Here is a 21,261-nt window from a genome sequence, read left to right as displayed (position 1 = left end):
AAAATTATATATTTATATAGATATATAATTTAGATATTTATGTAGATATAGAAATTATATATTTATAAAATATAATATATATTATAGCATACAAATATATTTTAGAAATATATAAAATATGTATATGTGTGTGTCATAGGCCAGGTGCAGTGGCACACACCTGTAATCCTGGCACTTTGGGAGGCCAAGGCAGGCAGATTGCTTGAGCTCAGGAGTTAGAGGAACCCCATGTTGCCCCATGTTATGTCTTGGTATCTACCTATCTGTCTGTCTGTCTGTAATCTACTGATTCTGCTTCTCTGGTTGAACCCTGGCTGATACAGTGTTCCTCTTATACCTATTGCTTAGCAGATCCTAAGATTCCGCTTCTTTGAAAGATTCTCTCCTGTTGGTCTCTCCTTTGAGTGTACTGGGTTCATTTGAGTCCTATGTCTTCTTGCCTAGATTATTGGGGTTCCCTTCCAGCTGGTCTCCCTGCATCCTGTGAAGTGTGAGCACACCCTGTTTATTTTTACGACTACCCAGTTTGTTCTTGGTAAACTACATATCTGATCTTGTCACTCTTCTTCTTAAAATCTTTCAGTGACTTCCTGAAGTTTTCAGGCAAAAATTTAAAAGCCGCCGGGCGCGGTGGCTCAAGCCTGTAATCCCAGCACTTTGGGAGGCCGAGACGGGCGGATCACGAGGTCAGGAGATTGAGACCATCCTGGCTAACACGGTGAAATCCCGTCTCTACTAAAAAATACAAAAAAAAACTAGCCAGGCGACGTGGCGGGCGCCTGTAGTCCCAGCTACTCAGGAGGCTGAGGCAGGAGAATGGCGTAAACCCAGGAGGCAGAGCTTGCAGTGAGCTGAGATCTGGCCATTGCCCTCCAGCCTGGGTGACAGAGCGAGACTCCGTCTCAAAAAAAAAAAAATTTAAAACCCTCAGCTTTTTTTATGACCCCATTTTCTTTCCTCTCTTAGCATATCAATTATACTTCTTGTGAAAACCTTTTTAGCAGTTGCCCAGGAGTTTGCAGTATACATTTATGACTAATCCAAATCCACTTTCCAGTAACACTATACCACTGCATGGAAGGTGCAAGTACCTTAGAATGGAGTCCTCCCAATTCTCCCTTCCTGTCCTTGATATTATTGCTGTCATGGATTTCTCTGATCCATAAACTATAATCACCAAATACATTGTTGCTACTATTATTTTAAACAAATATATCTGTTTGTTAACTGTTAACAATTCAGAATAAGAGAAATAAACATTTTTATTTATTTATGTTTGTTTGTTAATGTTTTTTCTGAGACAGGGTCTCACGCTGTCATGCATGCTGGAGTGCAGTGTCACAATCACAGTTCACTGCAGACTTAGCCTTAGCCTCCCAGGCTCAAGCAATCCCCCCATCTCAGCCTCTCAAGTAGCTAGGACCACAGGCACATGCCACCATGGCTGGCTATGTTTTTTTCTTTTTTCTTTTTGTAGAGACAGGGTCTCACTATGTTGCCCAGACTGGTCTCAAACTCCTGGGCTCAAGTGATGCTCCTGCCTTGGCCTGCCAGAGTGCTGGGGTTATAGGTGTGAACCATTGCACATGACCAGAAGAACTTCTTTTAACATCTTGTAAGTCAGGTCTGCCAGTGACAAATTTCCTGTTTTGTTTGTCCAAGAAAGTCCTTTTTTTTTTTTGAGACAGGGTCTTCCTCTGTCACCCAGGCTGGAGTGCAGTGGCTCGATCTTGGCTCACTGCAACCTCCGCCTCCTGGACTTAAGCATTCCTCCCACATCAGCCTTCCCAGTAGCTGGGACTGCAGGTGTGCACCACAACACCTGGCCAATTTTCTAGTTTTGGTAGAAAAAAAATACAAAATGAGGTTTCACTACGTTGGCCAGGCTGATCTCAAACTTTTGACCTCAGATGGTCCACCTTCCTTGGCCTCCCAAAGTGCTGAGATTACAGATGTGAGCCACCATGCCTTGCCGAGTAGAATTTTTTTTTTTTTTTGGACAGAGTCTCACTCTGTCACCCAGGCTTGAGTGCAGTGGCATGATCTTGGCTCACTGCAACCTCTGTTGCCCAGGTTCAAGTGATTCTCCTGCCTCAGCCTCCTGAGTAGCTGAGATTACAGGCACCTGCCACCAGGCCTGGCTAATTTTTATACTTTTAGTAGAGATGGGGTTTCACCATATTGGTTAGGCTGGTCTCGAACTCCCGACCTCAGGTGATCCACCCGCCTTGGCGTCCCAAAGTGCTGGGATTACAGGCATGAGCCACCACGCCTGGCCCCGACTAGAAATGTTTTAAGGGATATAAAGCAGTTAGTACTTGAGATGGTTCTTCTGTAAGATGTGGGGATAGGTGGAAATGGGTAACAACCAACAGGATCAGATGGTATGCACCCCCAAATAGTAATTCCAATGATCTATGAAGACGAACATTCCCACACCATCCCTCACCACGGACTCAGTGTTTCTCAATGAGACAGAATTCGTGTGTGGAGGATCTGAGTCCAAGCCCTTCTATTGTGTAATTGCATTAATATTATTTGTTTCTTTTTTTTTTTTTAACATTTACTTCAGATTCAGGGGTACATGTGTAGGTTTGTTACATAGGTTAACTTGTGTCACTGGGGTTGTACAGATTATTTCATCACCCAGGTACTAAGTTTAGTACCCATTAGTTATTTATTCTGATCCTCTCCCCTCCTCCCACCCTCCACCCTCAAGTGAGCCCCAGTGGGGTCTGTTGCTCCCCTTTTTGTGTCCATGTGTTCTCATCATGTAGCTCCTACTTATAAGTGAGAACATGTGATATTTGGTTTTCTGCTCCTGCATTAGTTTGCTAAGGATAATGGCCTCCATCTTCATCCATGTCCCTGCAAAGGACGTGATCTCGTTCTTTTTTGTGGCTGCATAGTATTCCATGGTGTACATATACCACATTTTCTCTATCCAATCTGCCATGGATGGGCCTTTAGCATTTCGACAATTTCTATTGACACATGTTCAAGCTCACTGATTCTTTCCCTGGCCATGTCCAGTCTACTGATGAGTCCATCCAAGACTTTCTTCATATTTGTTACAGCATTTTTGATTTCCAACATTTACTTTTGATTCTTTCTTGTTTCCATCACTGCTTACGTTATTTGTCTGTTGTCCACTTTTCCCTTCAGAGTCCTTAGAATATTAACCATAGTTTTATTTAAATAATTAATAATTTTATTTATTATTTATTTATTTATTTTAACCATAGTTATTTTAAATTCCTGGTCTGATAAGTCTAAAATCTCGTATCTAAATCTGGTTCTGATGCTTGGCCTGTTTCTTCAAACTGTTTTTTTTTTTTTCTTTTTAGTATGCCTTGTAATTTTTCACTGAAAGCTGGACATGATGTACCCTGTGAGAGGAACTGAGGGGTGAGGTTTTGTTTATCTAGGTTATGTTTACTGTTTGCTGTAGCTATGGGTATAAAAGGCTAAATTTTCTTCTGGTGTCCTTGTTCTTGTCTCCCCACTGTCTATGGGTCTCTAGAGACTTCTTAAATAGGGCCTAAGATGTGTTACTCTTTTTGTTATCATCCTTGTAATGATAGAGGAGCCCTGCTGGTGCAGTGGTTACGTGAGGGAGTGGAGGGATCTGCAGTCCTGTGATGAGGTCTCAGTCTTCTGGTGAGTCTGTGACCCTGAACCTTCACAAGAGCTTCTCAGCCTCCCCTTGTCCTCTTTAGGTGAGGCAGGAAGGCAAGAGGTGGCTGGAGTTCTCTTTCCCCGAGTCAGTTAAGTTCTGGTAAAACCCAAGATGGTTAGGCTCTGGTAAAATAGTTTCCCTCAAGGGTAGACCTTGTTAAGAAGAATGAAAGGGCTGGGCATGATAGTGCATGCCTGTAGTCCCAGCTACTTGGGAAGCTGAGGTTGGAGGATTGCTTGAGCCCAGGAGTTTGAGGCTGCAGTGAGCTATAATCATGCATGTCAATTACCATTCACTCCAGCCTGGATAAAATAATGAGGCCAGGCGCAGTGGCTCAAGCCTGTAATCCCAGCAGTTTGGGAGGCCGAGACGGGCGGATCACGAGGTCAGAAGATCGAGACCATCCTGGCTAACACGGTGAAACCCCGTCTCTACTAAAATATACAAAAAACTAGCCGGGCGAGGTGGCAGGCGCCTGTAGTCCCAGCTACTCGGGAGGCTGAGGCAGGAGAATGGCGTAGACCCGGGAGGCGGAGCTTGCAGTGAGCTGAGATCCGGCCACTGCACTCCAGCCTGGGCGACAGAGCGAGACTCCGTCTCAAAAAAAAATAAATAAATAAAAATAAAAAAGTAATGAGACTCTGTCTCTAAATAATAAAATAGGCCAGATGCGGCAGCTCACACCTGTAATCCCAGCACTTTGGGAGGCTGAGGCAGAAGGATTGCTTGAACCTAGGAGTTTGAAACCAACCTGGGCAACATAGCGAGGTGCCATCTCTACAAAAAATATAAAAATTAGCCAGGCGTGGTGGTGTGTGCCTGTAGTCCCGGTTACTCAGGAGGTTGAGGCAGGAGGATCCCTGAACCTGGGAGGTAATAGTTGCATTGAACCATGATCACACCACTGCACTCCAGCCTGGGTGACAGAATGAGACCCTGTCTCAAAAAAAAAATAAAAATAAATTAAAAAAAAAGAAGAACAAACGACTTTGGGTGTTTTTTGTTTTGTTTTGTTTTTCCCCCCCGAGAAGGAGTCTTGCTCTGTCACCCAGGCTCAGGCTGGAGTGCAGTGGCATGATCTCAGCTCACTATAACCTCCATCTCCTGGGTTCAAGCAATTCTCCTGCCTCAGCCTCCTGAGTAACTGGGATTACAGGCGCCTGGCACAGCACCCGGCTCATTTTTGTATTTTTAGTAGAGATCAGGTTTCACCATGTTGGCCAGGCTGGTCTCAAACTCCTGACCTCATGATCCCCTCACCTCGGCCTCCCAAAGTACTGGGATTACAGGCCTGAGCCACCGCACCGAGCTGGCTGTTTTTCAAAATGGCTACTTTTCCCATCTCCCTGCCAGAAGCACCCCGGGGTATTATACTGTTGAATGCGTGGGCGTTTGTTCCCATAGCTCCCCAAGCACAGGCACTGTATTGTCTCCTTTTGCAGTCCCTCCTGCAGTATGGTCAAGCACAGAGCTGACCACCAGCAGGCCCTCAGGAAACACGTGTTGGTGCCCAGTTGCTCAATCTGATGACCATTCACTGGGCCCCTCCCAAGCCGAGTCAGACGATGCCCAGTAGCTGGTGAGAGCAGGCTGTCTGCAACAGTGGGAGGTGCTCAGGTCCTCTGCGGTGGGCTTTGATTTAGGGGACAGTCCTCTTCTTCCTCTGTCCCTAAGGTCCACAGTTTTATGTGTGAACAAGATGGAGGCTGACCTGACTGGCTTTAACATCGATGCTCCCCGTTGGGACCAGCGCACCTTCCTGGGGAGAGTGAAGCACTTCCTAAACATCACGGACCCCCGCACTGTCTTCGTATCTGAGCAGGAGTTGGACTGGGCCAAGGTGATGGTGGAGAAGAGCAGGTGAGTGGTTGGGGAAGGGCTGGAAGTAGCAGGGTAACATTGATGGGTCCTCTTGGGTGGAGGTGGAAACGGAAGATGAAGGAATAGGCAGAACTCTTAGGGCTGGGGGCTGGGAGAAGTGAGAGTAGGGAGACTGGGAGATGTTGATCAGGCAGGATGGTGACTGCCTGCTGTCCTTGGGTGGCAGGATGGGGGTTGTGCCCCCAGGCACCCAAGTGGAGCAGCTGCTGTATGCCAAGAAGCTATATGACTCGGCCTTCCACCCCGACACTGGGGAGAAGATGAATGTCATCGGGCGCATGTCTTTCCAGCTCCCTGGTGGCATGATCATCACGGGCTTCATGCTCCAGTTCTACAGGTGGGACTTGGGGGCAGGGCCGTGGGAGGTACAGCTGCCTGGATCTGCTGGTCAGGGAGCCATACTATGATAATAATAATAGTTCTCTTGATTGGTCACTTGCCAGATACGAGGCACTATGCTACATTCTTTGCACGTATTGCTTCATTTAATCCTCTCAACAACCCTGCACTATAGGTACTATTGTTTCCATTTTATAGATGAAGAACTAGAGTTCTACAGAGGCTGAAGAACTTGTCCAAGTTTAAACAGGCAGTAAATACGGGTGCCTGGATTTTAACTGAGGCAGTCCTATGTAGAACCCTCAACAAATAAGTTACCCCAATTTCCTCTTTAAAAAGTACTTATTCCACAATGATTTTAATTATGTAACAACCAAACAAAACAATAGGTCGTCCCTTTCTTGGCGTGGCTGGGGAGAGAATAGACTGCCTCTGTAGCTGCTGGATGTGTGACTCTTCTTCCCACCTCTTCCTTCCTCCCCTGCGTCCCCTACCCCATGCATTGATTAGTTCAGCTATTGAGCTGGGCTTTGGGCCAGGTGTTGGGAATGTAAAGGCTTCAGTAACCACCCCATCAAGGAGCTCCTAGTTTTGTTGAGGAGACCAAGAACTGTAAACAGTTACAGTACAGCTTGGTAAGTGGTAGGCTGGGGGAAGAACATGGCGTTGTGGAAGCAGGAGCATGGAATGACTTACTCTGTCTCAGGAGGGGAAGGGGAAGGGTTGGGAAGGTTCCAAGGAGGAAGTGCTCTGTCTCAACAGAGCAGGGTTCGGCCACGTATGGAAGGAGGAGGGGGAGATATTTGAGGCAGAGGGGTCGGCCTGCACAAAAACCCAGGCGCATAAAACAATATGGGAACAAGCAAGGCGTGGTGGCTCCTGCCTGTAAATCTCAGCCCTTTGGGAAGCCAAGGTGAGCGGATCACCTGAGGTCAAGAGTTCGAGACCAGCCTGACCAATATGGTGAAACCCCCTCTCCACTAAAAATACAAAAATTAGCCAGGCGTGGTGGTGTGTGCCTGTAGTTGCAGCTACTTGGGAGGCTGAGACAGGAGAATTGCTTGAACCTGGGAGGCGGAGGTTGCAGTGAGCTGAGATCGTACCACTGCACTCCAGCCTGGGTAATAGAGTGAGACTCTGTCTCAAAAAAATAAAAAATAGGCCGAGCACGGTGGCTCAAGCCTGTAATCCCAGCACTTTGGGAGGCCGAGACGGGCGGATCACGAGGTGAGGAGATCGAGACCATCCTGGCTAACATGGTGAAACCCCATCTCTACTAAAAAAATACAAAAAAGTAGCCGGGCGATGTGGCGGGCGCCTGTAGTCCCAGCTACTCGGGAGGCTGAGGCAGAAGAATGGCGTAAACCTGGGAGGTGGAGCTTGCAGTGAGCTGAGATCCGGCCACTGCACTCCAGCCTGGGCAACAGAGTGAGACTCTATCTCAAAATAAAAAATAAATAAATAAATAAAAAATAAAAACCTAGTATGAGAACAGTGTGGGGACCTGCAGATCACGTGCTTTGATTGGCGTGCCCTCAGGACTCCCTGCCACCTGACTTCTCTCTGCCTCTCCTGGCCTTCCTCACTGGTAGGACGATGCCGGCGGTGATCTTCTGGCAGTGGGTGAACCAGTCCTTCAATGCCTTAGTCAACTACACCAACAGGAATGCGGCTTCCACCATATCAGTCAGGTAGGAGACCTGAGCCCCAGGCTGTCCTCGTGCCTCCCACGAACAGCTTTTCTAAAGGGTTCTGGGCCGGCAGTCCTTCCTAGGCAGCGCCTGCACTGAGCAGGTGACCAAGTTACCCTTTCCCAGGGTTTGGAAGTATTTTCTCAAGCTGAGTAGGAGTGGATCTTCTTCCTAGACCAATTCCAAATGTGTTTATTCATTCATTCTCTAAATATTTCTTCTTGAGTGTGTATTATGTGCTGGGGATGTGCATGGTTCTACATTCTGGGATACATTGTTAAGACGTGTGGTTGGGCCAGGCACGGTGGTTCACACCTGTAATCCCAGCACTTTGGGAGGCCGAGGCAGGCGGATTGCCTAAGATCAGTCTCAAAATAAACAAACAAACAAAACACCCAGAAAACCAGGGTTGCAAGGCAGAGAACAGCAGAGCTGTGTCTGTGTAGTTAGGCCACTTAGAGCAATCCCTTCTGTGGAGATGACATTTCAACTGTATCCTGAAGGTTGAGGGTTGAACGACCCAAGAGCCCAGGGAGCCCCTCGCCGCATAGGGAGCAGCCATGTGCAGAGGCTCCGAGGCGGGAAGGAACTTGGTATGTTCACAGTACTGAAAGAAGGCCAAGGAGGCTGGGGCGCTGTGAGCGATGGGGAGAGGGTCACAAGATAAGGCTGGGGACAGATCCTGTGCGGTTTTCAGGCACGAAGCCTCACCAGCCGACTTTCTCCCTCAAGCCCGTGGTTTGGCCCTCAGCTGGCAGGCGCCCCACTCCCAAGCATCTCTCTCCTCCCCCAGGCAGATGACCCTTTCCTACTTCACAGCCACAACCACTGCTGTGGCCACGGCTGTGGGCATGAACATGTTGACAAAGGTATGGTCTGGGGCTGCTGCAGCATGGTGGCCACGCGGGGGCACCAGAGTCCTAGGGAAAACATCCTTCCCCCAGGGACAGTTCCCCAGGCTAGGTGAGCTGGGACTGGCCAGAGCCCTGCTGGCCAAGTGATGAGAAATACACCAGGGCTGTCCCCAGGTTGGTGCTTCTTGGGCCTTTGAGGGAGTTTGGGGTTCCCAGAGTGGGTGTCTGGATGTGTGGCGGTAGCAAGGCCTATTTTTCTTTTTTGTATTCTAGTTGTTCAGCCCCCTCCCCTCCCATCTTCCAGCACATCTCAACAACTCCTACTGTTCCCTTCCTCCAACAGAAAGCACCGCCCTTGGTGGGCCGCTGGGTGCCCTTTGCCGCTGTGGCTGCGGCTAACTGTGTCAATATCCCCATGATGCGACAGCAGTGAGTATAGGCCCCTTTTCTCCCTACAAACCACAAGATAAGCAGAAAAGGGGCAAGAAACCAAAGCAGTGGGTGGCTTCTGGGGACTGTGGTGGGCATGGGGAGGGCTGCTGGGCTGAGCCTCTGAAGGGCCCTGGGATTGGCTACTCCCCTGGTGATGGCCCCGGGAGTGGTGGGTGACTTCGGGTTAGGCCGTGTGTTGAGTCCTGTAGGAGTCCTCTCCTGGGTGATGTGGAATGGGAAAGACAGGGTGGACCTGTGGAGTTTTACACTGGATTATGTCCTTTTGGACCTGTGTTAAAATTGTGAACTCCTCCTACTTCCCAAGCCCTGGGGATGGCATACAGAATGAAAAGTATCAGACTGAGGTGTCTAAAGATAGCACAGAACCCACAAGCTTTGAAAGAAGCCAGAGGAGTAGACAGAAATTTTCCAGGCACCCAACTCTAAGCTTTTCAGGAGAAAAGGTAAAGGAGAAACTTACTGTGTCTCACAGTTCTTATTTCTTGACTAGAGAAATCTCTGTTATGAGGTTTTAATGATATAATATATATAAAGCACTCAAAATAGCACCTGGAACATAACAGATGCTATATAAGCGTTCACTGTTATTTCTACCATTGTCATCATCATCAATATCTACAAGCCACATTTTCTTGGGACTACCAACAAATGGAAAATGTTCACACTACCCTTTGTAGAAGGAGCGCTACCAGAATAGTTGTGCACACATGCTGCTCTGCTCATCTTTCCTTCCCCATCCACTGAACCTTTCCTAACAGGAGAGTGAGTCCCTGCTACCTACCGGGGCTTGGGTTGAGTGCTGTCAAGAACTGGCCTGAGAAGAATAGCTGGGGTGGGCTGGGTGCGGTGGCTCATGCCTATAATCCCAGCACTTTGGGAGGCTGAGGTGGGAGGATCACCTGAGGCCAGGAGTTTGAGACCAACCTGGCCAACATGGCAAAACCCCATCTCTACTAAAAATACAAAAATTAGGGCCAGGCACGGTGGCTCTCGCCTGTAATCCCAGCACTTTGGGAGGCCGAGGTAGGCAGATCACGAGGTCAGGAGATCAAGACCATTCTGGCTAACACAGTGAAATCCCATCTCTACTAAAAAAAAAAAAAATTAGCCGGGTGTGGTGGCGGGTGCCTATAGTCCCAGCTACTCGGGAGGCTGAGGCAGGAGAATGGTGTGAACCCAGGAGGCAGAGCTTGCAGTGATCTGAGATCGTGCCACTGCACTCCAGCCTGGGCAACAGAGTGAGACTCCATCACAAAAAAAGAAAAAAGAAAAAAATTAGCCAGGCATGGTGGTGCACGCCTGTAATCCTAGCTACTGGGGAGGTTGAGGCAGGAGAATCACTTGAACCCAGGAGGTGGAGGTTGTCATGAGCCGATATGCCACTGCACTCCAGCCTGGGTGACAGAGCGTGATTGTTCCAAAAAAAAAAAGAATAGCTAGCGTAATCCTTACCAGGTCCTGTAAAGTGGTGCCAGGATGATCCCCATTTTGCATATAAGCAAAACTGAGGCTTTGGGAGGGTTAAAGACTGCTCAAGGTCACACATATACGCTGCAGTTTCAGGACTCAACCCAGACAGTCCGGGCCCAGGGCCAGCGCTCTCAGCCACTGCCCTAGATCGCTCCTAAGATACTGCTCATTGGAGTGCAGAAGGAAGGTCAAAGGCCCAGGCTACAGGAGGTGGCTTCCTGGAGCTTAAGCGGCCTGGCATGTCACGTGGCTGGCCGGCTTCCATCACCCCTTTCCCAAGTCCAGTAACTCTTGTCTGTGTTTAGGGAGCTCATCCAGGGAATCTGCGTGAAGGACAGGAATGAAAATGAGATTGGTCATTCCCGGGTGAGTAGAGGCCTCCCTTTGGGGTGGGAGGAGGAAATTCCCTTTCATACCCTGTCCCCTCCTTAGTGGTCACAGTGGGCACCATTATAGAATTGAGAAGCCTTCTCTGACTTTATCCTCACTCCCTGTCAAATTTTCCCCGTGTTTCTTTGTTCAGAACAGGCCCCTTCTGTCCTTTCTCTATCATTTCTGGTCCATAAAAACCTGGCTAGGGGGGAGGGGATGAAGTGAGGTCACTTAGCACTTGGAGGGTCCTTCTCTTCACCTTTACTATCTCAGACTTGGCCATGATGCTGACCCAGCCCCCTGGTGCAACCCGTGTACCCTGGATACATCATTTCTGACAACTTACTATTTTCTGCCCTCAGAGAGCTGCAGCCATAGGCATCACCCAAGTAGTTATTTCTCGGATCACCATGTCAGCTCCTGGGATGAGTAAGACAGGGAAGCCCTTCCATCCTGGGGAACCCTGTGACACAGGATGGAGGTCTCAGCTACACTCAGCTTTTGGGTGGGAGGTGGGGCCCACCCTCTACAGCTGTGCTTCTCAAACTGCTTTGCTTGATTGCTGCAAGCCTAGAAGAACCACACTAATTCCTAGAACATCAGTTCATCCAAGGTTTGGGGTAGAAAGTTATTTTCATTTTATTAATACTTGTCAAGCATTTGTGTTTAATGTGTAGACAGTGTGGGGTGCTAGGGAGAGTGGTAGAGAAAATCAATTCCCTGCTTTGGTTTGCTTCCAGCAGGGGGCGTATTGCAAAATTTGTTTGCATGAGCATACAAATGCATTTTTGCGTTTTGACAAGGAGGCTTTGGACCTAGCAGCGCATATTCTCCTGTTATCGCAAGTGTACAGGTTAAGAAGCTTGGGAAGCACTGTTGTGCCAGGACTTTGGGGAGAAAGGTTGGGAGTGGCCATGCCTACTTACTTTTCTGTTCTACCTCATGGTTAAGTATTTTCTGGAGCTTCTGCTGAAGGAGAGGGAATTTCCTGGGGAAAGCCTCCCAGACCTCCCCTCAGCTTCTCCCCTGGTCTCTTCCAGTCTTGCTGCCAGTCGTCATGGAAAGGCTTGAGAAACTGCACTTCATGCAGGTATGTAGGGTTTGCCTTGGCATTTTCCCTGCCCAGAGTGCCTCCAGCCACATCTGTCCCTGGGGATGCCTGACATCTCACTCAAGCCCACACCAGTCTCCACTGGCCTCTTGTTTAGACATCATGGCCAGTTTCCTGACCTGGTCTGCAGAGAACAAGGCCTTCTTTGAGGGCTAGGGGGTCCTTGCCTGTGGGTTTTTCTACCTGGCTGATCCATGGCAGAGCAGGGATGGGGTTCACCTTGTGGCATAGAAGTACCATGTGGATCTGTCTTTTATTTGTTTTTATACAGAAAGTCAAGGTCCTGCACGCCCCATTGCAGGTCATGCTGTGTGGGTACTTGTAAGTATCATGTTTTGATGGTTTGGGTTCTGTGTGGCTGGAGTACTTGAGATGTGTCGTCTTGTCTAGTCTGTGTTGGAGAACGTGTACTCCTTTACCTGACTTTAAAAGTGGTCAAGCTCAGAATACCTGTGGTCCATCTGGAAAGCTCTTGCCCCATCTTTTGTGAGGGCTTCAGGCTGGCTAGACTTTACGCACATGTCCATGTAGGAAGTCCAGTGCTGAGGTGCCCTCCCATCCTAGGGTCTCTCCTTTGACCTTAAGTCTGGAGCAGTTTTTTTTTTTGTTTTTTGTGTTTTTTTTTTTGAGATGGAGTCTCACTCTGTCGCCCAGGCTGGAGTGCAATGGCGCAGTCTCAGCTCGCTGCAACCTCCACGTCCCAGGTTCAAGCAATTCTCCTGCCTCAGCCTCCTGAGTAGCTGGGATTACAGGCGCCCACCACCATGCCTTGCTAATTTTTGTATTTCATCATGTTGGCCAGGCTGGTCTCAAACTCCTCACCTCAAGTGATCCACCTACCTCGGCCTCCCAAAGTGCTGGGATTATAGGCATAAGCCACTGTGCCTGGCTATCTGGAGCAATTTTACAGAAGAGATAAGAATGAGGAGACATAGCTTTGGCTGGGACTGTCATGTGTCCCAGACTCACACAGCAGGGAAATGCCACCAGTCATGTCAGTGTTCTTGGGTATCTGCCGTTAACTGGAGAAGTCCTAGCATTCACCATGCGTTTCAGGGCCATGGGACTAATGACAGCAACACTAACAGCTAACATTGACTATATATTTTCTCTGTGTCCCCACTGAACCCAATGCTTCACACCTATAATTTCACTTAATTTTCCCAACCTTAGAAATCTACGTATTATTATCATCTCCTTTTACAAATCAAGAAACTGAGACTTCGAGTAAGAAACTTGCGGCCGGGCGCAGTGGCTCAAGCCTGTAATCCCAGCACTTTGGGAGGCCGAGACGGGCGGATCACAAGGTCAGGAGATCGAGACCATCCTGGCTAACCTGGTGAAACCCCATCTCTACTAAAAAAATACAAAAAACTAGCCGGGCGAGGTGGCAGGCGCCTGTAGTCCCAGCTACTCGGGAGGCTGAGGCAGGAGAATGGCGTGAACCTGGGAGGCGGAGCTTGCAGTGAGCTGAGATCTGGCCACTGCACTCCAGCCTGGGTGGCAGAGCGAGACTCCGTCTCAAAAAAAAAAAAAAAAAAAAGAAACTTGCCCAAGGGTATATAGCTGGTAACTGCTGGAGCTGAGATTTGATCAACAGTCTAACATTATGCTATACCAACTTCTGCTAATCAAGTAGTTACCATGGGCTGGGTGCTTTACATACATATCTCATTGAATCCTCGCAGTAGCCCTGCAAAGTAGGCACTGCAAAGTGGGCTGCAGTAGCCCCAAAAAGTAGGTTGTCCTTCCTCTGTGTCTCTGAGGTAACTTGCCCAAGATGGCACAGCTAGTAAGTGGTAAAACTGGGATACCAACCCAGGTCTGTCAGAGTCCTGCATCCTGTAAGACCTTGCCTCCCAAACCCTGGTCCATGCCAGCATCATTGGCATCCTCTGATAACTTGTTAAAAGTGAAGACTCTGCAGCCCTTCCCCAGACCCCCTCGGTTGGCACCTGCATTTTAATAAGCCCCCGAAGTTATATGCACAGTGAAGCTGGAGAAACTGCCTTTCACTGTGCTCTGACAGCCTAGGTGTTCAACCAATAAAGAAGCAGGTCTCAGAATCCACAGACTTACTCCCTCCCCTCCATAGTGCCCCTCCCCCACTCCATAGTGCCCCTCCCCCTTCTGGTCGCTCCTCCCACTACAAGTCAATCTTCCCCCTCCAAGTTGCTCCTCTCCCTCCTCATCGCTCCTCCCCTCCATGTCCTTCCTCCGTCTTCATGTTGCTTCACCCCATCCAGTCCAAGTCGTTCTTCCCACTCCAAGTAATTCCTTCCCTCCAAGTTGCTCCTCCCCCTCCAAGTCGCTCCTCACCCTCCAAGTCATTCCTCCCTCTCCAAGTCACTCCTCACTCTCCATGCTGTTCCTCCAAGTTGCTCCTCTCCCTCCATGTTGCTCCTCCCCCTCCATGTCCCTTCTCTCCCTTCATGCGGCTCCTCCCCTCCATGTCACTCTTCCCCCATGTTGCTCCTCCCCCTCCAAGTTGCCCCTCTCCCTCCTTGTCGCTCCTCCCCCTCCATGCCAGCAGTGCCTGGGCTCCTTTGGCCCACCGCTCACAGTCCCTGTTTACTTCATTGTCTTCTTCCTCTGCCTGAACAATGCAGTAAAGGGTGGGAATGAGTGATGGGGGTTGGGAGGGTACTGGTTTCATCCCCCTGCCAGAATGAGTATCCTCGCACTACGGGAACAGGAGAAGGGTTGGAGGGAAAGAATATGGGGCCAGCTGGGAAGGCAGGCCAGGTGCCTGGGCATTGCTCCCTTCCCTTGGGGATAGGGTATGGGCGGGCCTGTGGGGAGATGTCCCCTGATGCTTTGATTTCTCCTTTCTTGCAGCCTCATCTTCATGGTGCCAGTGGCGTGTGGGCTCTTCCCACAGAAATGGTATCTGCTGTTCATTCCTTACTTGGTTTAACTGACCGTCCTGCCAGTGTGCTCCCTGATCTGCCTGCTGTTCAGAAGGAGACAGGGAAGGGGTAGGAAGGGCAGCACCTGTCTGAGGACAGGTGTCCATCAGCCTAAAGGCTGGGCCTCTTAACCCTGGTGAATTTTGGCAAACCAAAACAGATCTGCAAGGGGCGGGAGAAGCCAGGGGCAGGAATAAGGTTGCTCCCTCCCAGTGGAGCAAGGACTGCCTTGGAGAGAAGGTGGGGGAGCAACAAGAGACTTTCTCTCCCTGCCGGCTGGGTTATTAGGAAGCTCTCCTCCCGCTGGATCTGGTTTTTCACTTTTTTTTTTTTTTGAGATGGAGTTTCACTCTTGTTGTCCAGGCTGGAGTGCAGTGGCATGATCTTGGCTCACCACAGCCTCTGCCTCCCGGTTCAAGCGATTCTCCTGCCTCAGCCTCCGGAGTAGCTGGGATTACAGGTGCCTGCCACCATGCCTAGCTCTTTTTTTTTTTGTTGTTTTGAGATGGAGTCTTACTCTGTCGCCAAGCTGGAGTGCAGTGGTGTGATCTTGGCTCACTGCAACCTCCGACTCCCTGAACGATTCTCCTGCCTCAGCCTCATAAGTAGCTGGGATTACAGGCATGCGCCACCACGCCCAGCTAATTTTTGTATTTTTAGTAGAAACGGGATTTCACTATGTTGGCCAGGATGGTCTCAATCTCCTCACCTTGTGATCTGCCCGCCTCCGTCTCCCACAGTGCTGGCATTATGTGTTTGCACCACTGCACCTGGCCTCGTTTTGTATTTTTAGTAGAGACAGGGTTTCACCATGTTGGCCATGGTTGGTCTTGAAATCCTGACCTCAGGTGATCCGCCCGCCTCAGCCTCCGAAAGTGCTGGGATTACAGGCATGAGCCACCGTTCCCCGCTGGTCTTTAACACTGAATAAGGGGGCCAGTCGTGGTGGCTCACGCCTGTAATCCCAGCACTTTGGGAGGCCGAGGTGGGTGGATTTCGAGACCAGTGTGACCAACATGGAGACACCCCATTTCTACCAAAAATACCAAATTAGCCGGGCGTGGTGGTGCGTGCCTGTAATCCCAGCTTCTTGGGAGGCTGAGGCAGGAGAATTGCTTGAACCTGAGAAGTGGAGGTTGCGGTGAGCCAAGATCGCGCCACTGCACTCCAGCCTGGGCAACAAGGGTGAAACTCCGTCTCAATAAATAAATAAATAAAGGGACAGGCAGAGGACTGAAAACCAAAACCCCTCTATTTCCTTTGTGTGTCCAATAAGGAGGAAGCAGGGAGAATGGATGATGGAAAAGGGAAGGGATACATCAGACTGTGGGGCGGGGGGTGACTGGCCCCAGGAGACAAGCGTAGCTTGAATATATACCCAGACGATTCCAGTCTCTCCTTCCTGGTATTCTAGTTCAATACTAGTTCCATGGTCATCTGCTAGACATCTCTTGTGTCCCAAGCACTGTTTGTAATCTTGTGGAGAAGACGGAAGTTGAAACGAAGAACCATAGCCCAAGGAGGATGAAGTCAGGCCTGAGTAATGGTAAAGCAACATTGTGGTATACTGAGGCCAATAATAATCCTAGTTGGAAAAATCAGGAGGGCTTCTTGGAGGTGATATTTGAGTTGGGCTTCATCTGAGGGTAACTTACTGCTTGTCCCCGGTGGCATGCTCATAATCCCCTTCTGCTCTCTTTTCAGTGAATTACCCGTTTCCTATCTGGAACCAGAGCTCCAAGACACCATCAAGGCCAAGTATGGAGAACTTGAGCCTTATGTCTACTTCAATAAGGGTCTCTAAATGCCCCACCTCAGCAAGGACCAGTCTATTCCCATATTCACCAGCTCCTTCTTAGCTACGTGCACACTTGTGTCCTCCTTCCTCTTTGCCAACAAGGCCCAAAAGCCAGGATAGATTGAGGGGTGTGACAATGAATGCCTCATGCTTACACCCCAGTACTGGTTGATTGGACCTCAGGGGAAAAAAGTGAAAAAGGGTAGCAAAGGCCAGTGTCTTCTAGCTGCTTCCTCCTTAACCCCTGTCCCCTGGAAACCAGAAGCTGAGGCCCTCTCAGGGAGGAGACACCAAGCAAATCATTTGGAAAAGTTAGGAAACCTTTAGGATTCTGGTTCCAGCCAGGATTGAGGAAAAGACCTTGGATCAAAAGGAAGCTTCTATATCTCTTTCTTCTTCACTTCCTCCTCCTCTCCCGAGCAATGGAACCTTTTAATCATGTAATTCTAGCCGAACTCAGGAAAAAGAAGGGGGAAAGGACTCTGTCCTCTTAGGGCTCATCTCCACCCTTCCCCATCCTCCTCCTCATTGGCCCCTGGTCAGACAGCTTTTTTTTTTCCCCCCAAGATGGAGTCTTGCTCTGTCGTCCAGGCTGGAGGGCAGTGGCGCGATCTCAGCTTACTGCAACCTCTGCCTCCTGGATTCAAGCGATTCTCCTGCCTCAACCTCTCAAGTAGCTGGGATTACAGGGCACCCACCACCACGCCCGGCTTATTTTTGTATTTTAGTAGAGATGGGGTTTCACCATGTTGGCCAGGCTGGTCTCGAACTCCTGACCTCAGGTGATCCGCCCATCTCGGCCTCCCAAAGTGCTGGGATTACAGGCATGAGCCACAGCACCCAGCCTGGACAGCTTTTTTGGGAATGCTGCTAACCTTGAAATGATCAGACACCTAGGAGTTATTAGTGCTAAAAAGGGGACCGTGCAAGGCAGCAGAGTTACATGATTCTTCAAATCATGTCTGAATCTATTCTTGGAATCTTCTGTATAATAAGGGAAGTTCTCTTTCCCCACTGCCACATATGTCTGTTTTAAAAGATAAGTCCACTAACTGAGTAGAAATGACATATGTAGGCATTAACTGTACACTTTAATGGGTATAATTTCCTGCCTGCTTCCCTTCCTCAGCCCAGTAGGTTAAACAGCAAAGACAGACTGGTGTGTACTGAATAGGAAAGGGAAGTTTTATTTGGAACCCTCTGAGAGGAAATCAACCAGGACCAAAGAGCCTTAAAGGACACAGAGCAAAGCACAGCCACTTCCCTTCCCCAGCTTGGCTGCCCTAGGTGATTTCTCAAGCTCCTTGGGGGACTGTTGTTTCTCATCTGGAATCAATGTGTGTATGAGTTTTGTCTGGTAGGATTGCTGTCTCCGTCCAAACGATATCACTGTGAATTGAATAAATTTGTTGAAAGAGCACATAGGCACACACACACACACTGTAAACTAAGTTAATAAAGCCTGAATGGAAAGCTGGATCTGGCCTTACTTTGGCCTTGGCATGTTAGAGGGTATCACAACTATTATATAAAGGGAACTTGTCTGATTCCTGGAGGCTGTTGTTTATTTCCCTTATTAAAGGGGAAATCCACCTGTCTCCACAGGAAGCTCCAGAGATCTCCCAGAATGGGAACTGTGTTGCCCTAGAGCAAGAGTTGGCAAGCCATGGCCCAAGGGGCCAAATCCACCTGCCATCTGTTTTTCTGCAACTGGGAGCTAAGCAGGTTTTACATTTTAAAGAGTTGTAAAAAGGAACAACAGGGGTGACAGAGACCCTTCCTACATGGCATGCAAAGCCGAAAATATTTACTCTGTGATCCTTGACACAAAAAGTTTCCCCTGCCCTGGAGCAGTGGTTCTTAAGCACATGCCTCAGCCGGGCGCGGCGGCTCATGCCTATAATCCCCACACTTTGGGAGGCCGAGGCAGGCGGATCACCTGAGGTCAGGAGTTCAAGACCAGCCTGACCAACATGGTGAAACCCCATCTCTACTAAAAATACAAAAAATTGGCCTGGCGTGGTGGTGCACACCTGTAATCCCAGCTACTTGGGGCTGAGACTGGAGAATCACTTGAACCCAGGAGGCGGAAGTCGCGGTGAGCCGAGATTGCGGCACTGCACTCCAATCTGGGCGACAGAGTGAGACTCCTTCCCAAGAAAAGAACACACGTATCAGAATCAGCTCGCAGACTTGTTAAAGCACAGATTGCAGGGTCCGTTGCAGATTCCTAATTCTGTCACTCTGGGTTGGAGCCTGAGAATGCGCATTTCTTGTCATTGCCGGGTGATGCTGAATCTGTTGGTCTTGGCACCGTACGTGGAGGAGCACTGCTCTAAGCGGAAAGGGCCTCCTCCCCGAGGCCAAGGAATTGACTGCAGCTTGAAACATACCATAAACTTAGTCCTTCTAAAGTATACAATTCAGTGGTTTTTAATGTAGTCACAAAGTTTTACAACCATCACCACTATGTAATTCCAGAATTATTTTGAGACAGGATCTCCCTCTGTTACCTGGGTTGGAGTGCAGTGGTGCAATCACTGCTCACTGTAGCCTCAACATCCTGGGCTCAGGTGATCCTCCTGCCTCAGCCTCTGGGGTAGCTGAGACTGCAGGCTAATTTGATATTTTTTGAAGGGGTCTCACTATGTTGCCCCAGGCTGGCCTTGAACTCATGGCCTCAAGCGATCCTCCCACCTCAGCCTTCCAAAGTGTTGGAATTGCACACATGAGCCACTGCATCTGGCCTCAGAACATTTTTCTTAGCCCCAAAAGAAACCCCATACCCATTAGCAGTCACTCCACATTCTCCCTACCTGCCAGCGCCTCACAATTCACTTCCTGTCTTTAGAGATTTGCATATTCTGAACATTTCATATAAGTGGAGTAATACAGTATGTGGCCCTCTGTGTCTGGCTTCTTAGGATAATGTTTTCAAGGTTCATCCAATAGCGTATGCAATTTGATTTTAGCTGGTGTCTGAACAGAAAAGTCTGTCTTTGAGCTAGCTTCCTTAGGACAGGAGACCTGACTTTATTTCCAAAAGCAAATAGGAAAAGAGAAACATTACCAGAGCCAGTCGAGCTTGGAAACAACTCCTGACTGATGTTCTTTCAGAACCTACAATGTTTCCCATTCCTTCTCAGCTCCTCAAGCCTCTTGGATTTCCTGTTCTCTTATAGACAACTGCTCTTTTGGAAATATCTAGAAGGTATGTGGTGGCTATAATGTTCAGAGACATTCTAAAAAGTGGTCACTCAAACTGCATCTCAGTCTCATTTTGTAACATCTTTCTTCTTTGGGTTGGCTGCTGTGGGATGTTGAACGAGAGGCAGTTAAGGTTACTAAAAGGCCTTAGTGTGGGAAGTGCTAATCCAGACTGTCCTATCCAATAGCTCAGCTTGAGCTTTCAGGTAAAAGGAGAAAGGGAAGTTGTGGCAAATTCCCGTGTTTGTCAAATTGAATTGGGATTTCTTATTTATTGAGAGAAAGAGGGTATCACTCTCTTGCCCAGGCTGGAGTGCAGTGGCATGATCATGACTCACTGCTGCCTCAGCCTCCTGAGTAGCTTCTTTTTCCTGAGTTTGGCTAGAATTGCATGGGTAAAAGGTTCCATTGCTCATGAGAGAAGGAGGAAATGAAGAAGAGGTATAGAAGCTTCCTTTTGATCCAAGATCTTTTCCTCAATCCTGGCTAGAACCAGAATCCTAAAGGTTTCCTGACTACAGGTGCATGCCAGCATGTCCAGCTAATTTTTAAGTTTTTTGTAGACAGAGGGCCTCACTATGTTTCCCGGGTTGGTCTTGAACCCCTGACCTCAAGCAATCCTCACGCCTTGGCCTCCCAAAGTATTGGGATTACAGGCGTGAGCCACTGCACCCCACCTGGGGTTTCTCAGTGATGATGAAACCTAGCCTTTATATGGAAGACTTACAACTTTTTGAGGCCAGGATTGAGAGACCTTGTGCCATGAAAATAATTTGGTCCTTGCCTAGTACTCAATTTTTACTTCTCTAAGAAGCTTGACTTGTGGGATGGATAAGTTTCTAAGAAATGAGAGATTGGCAAAAATACTTGTCACTTTTTGCAGTACTTGGCAAAGCAGGATCAAGATAGACCCAGAACTATGGACTTTCTTAAGCTGAGGCAAAACTGACTTAACTCTTACCTGTTTTCCATTTTTCCAACATTTAAGCCAAGAACAACTTCCTCTGGGCTCAGATGGGGGCTAGACTGGGCCAGGCTGTAAAACACTTTGACAGGTTTTTGAGAGGAAATTGACTGCTACAGTCAACTGTGTTATTTGCCATGAGTCTTCCTTTGTCCATTTATTTTACCAACATTTTTTTTTTTTTGCTTTTTTTTGAGACAGAGTCTCACTCTGTCACCCAGGCTGGAGTGCAGTGGCACAATCTCGACTCACTGCAACCTTTGCCTCCCGGGTTCAAGCAATTCTTCTGCCTCCGCCTCCTGAGTAGCTGGGACTACAGGTGTGCACCACCACGCCTGGCTAATTTTTTGTATTTTTAGTAGAGATGGGGTTTCACCATGTTGGCCAGGCTTGAGCTCCTGACCTCGGGATCTGCCCGCCTCAGTCTCCCAAAATGCTGAGATTACAGGCATGAGCCACCACACCTGACCTTTTTTTTTTTTTTTTTTTTTTTTTTTTTAAAAAAGGCGCCCCTTCTTCCCCTACATGGGGTA

At 48.7% G+C, this 21,261-nt stretch overlaps 1 protein-coding gene across 14 annotated transcripts in view; it reads left to right on the top strand.

Moving 5' to 3' along the window:
- The window catches only part of SFXN2 (sideroflexin 2), a 34,585-nt gene that overhangs the window by 10,787 nt on the left and 2,537 nt on the right, over positions 1-21,261 (top strand). For 2 of the 14 annotated variants that reach the window (XM_017851677.1, XM_017851676.1), the window contains 12 exons: positions 5,354-5,539; positions 5,727-5,897; positions 7,492-7,590; positions 8,384-8,459; positions 8,788-8,873; positions 10,673-10,733; positions 11,102-11,168; positions 11,780-11,829; positions 12,122-12,171; positions 14,689-14,736; positions 16,464-16,517; positions 19,704-19,768. In XM_017851677.1, coding sequence (XP_017707166.1) covers positions 5,379-5,539; positions 5,727-5,897; positions 7,492-7,590; positions 8,384-8,459; positions 8,788-8,873; positions 10,673-10,733; positions 11,102-11,168; positions 11,780-11,829; positions 12,122-12,171; positions 14,689-14,736; positions 16,464-16,517; positions 19,704-19,768 — 988 coding nt within the window. In that variant the 5' untranslated portion in view covers positions 5,354-5,378. Of the gene's footprint in view, positions 1-3,347; positions 3,409-5,128; positions 5,259-5,353; positions 5,540-5,726; positions 5,898-7,491; positions 7,591-8,383; positions 8,460-8,787; positions 8,874-10,672; positions 10,734-11,101; positions 11,169-11,779; positions 11,830-12,121; positions 12,172-14,688; positions 14,737-16,173; positions 16,306-16,463; positions 17,996-19,674; positions 19,769-21,261 lie in introns of those variants that run through there. The other 12 variants (XM_017851674.1, XM_017851672.1, XR_001881419.1 and 9 more) reach the window with 12 other exon arrangements.

This window comes from Rhinopithecus bieti, unplaced genomic scaffold, assembly GCF_001698545.2.
Source record: "Rhinopithecus bieti isolate Rb0 unplaced genomic scaffold, ASM169854v2 scaffold_31787, whole genome shotgun sequence".
Taxonomy (NCBI): Eukaryota; Metazoa; Chordata; class Mammalia; order Primates; family Cercopithecidae; genus Rhinopithecus; species Rhinopithecus bieti.
The sequence above is the reverse complement of the archived record's forward strand: the minus strand, read 5'-3'. Positions and strand labels throughout refer to the sequence as shown.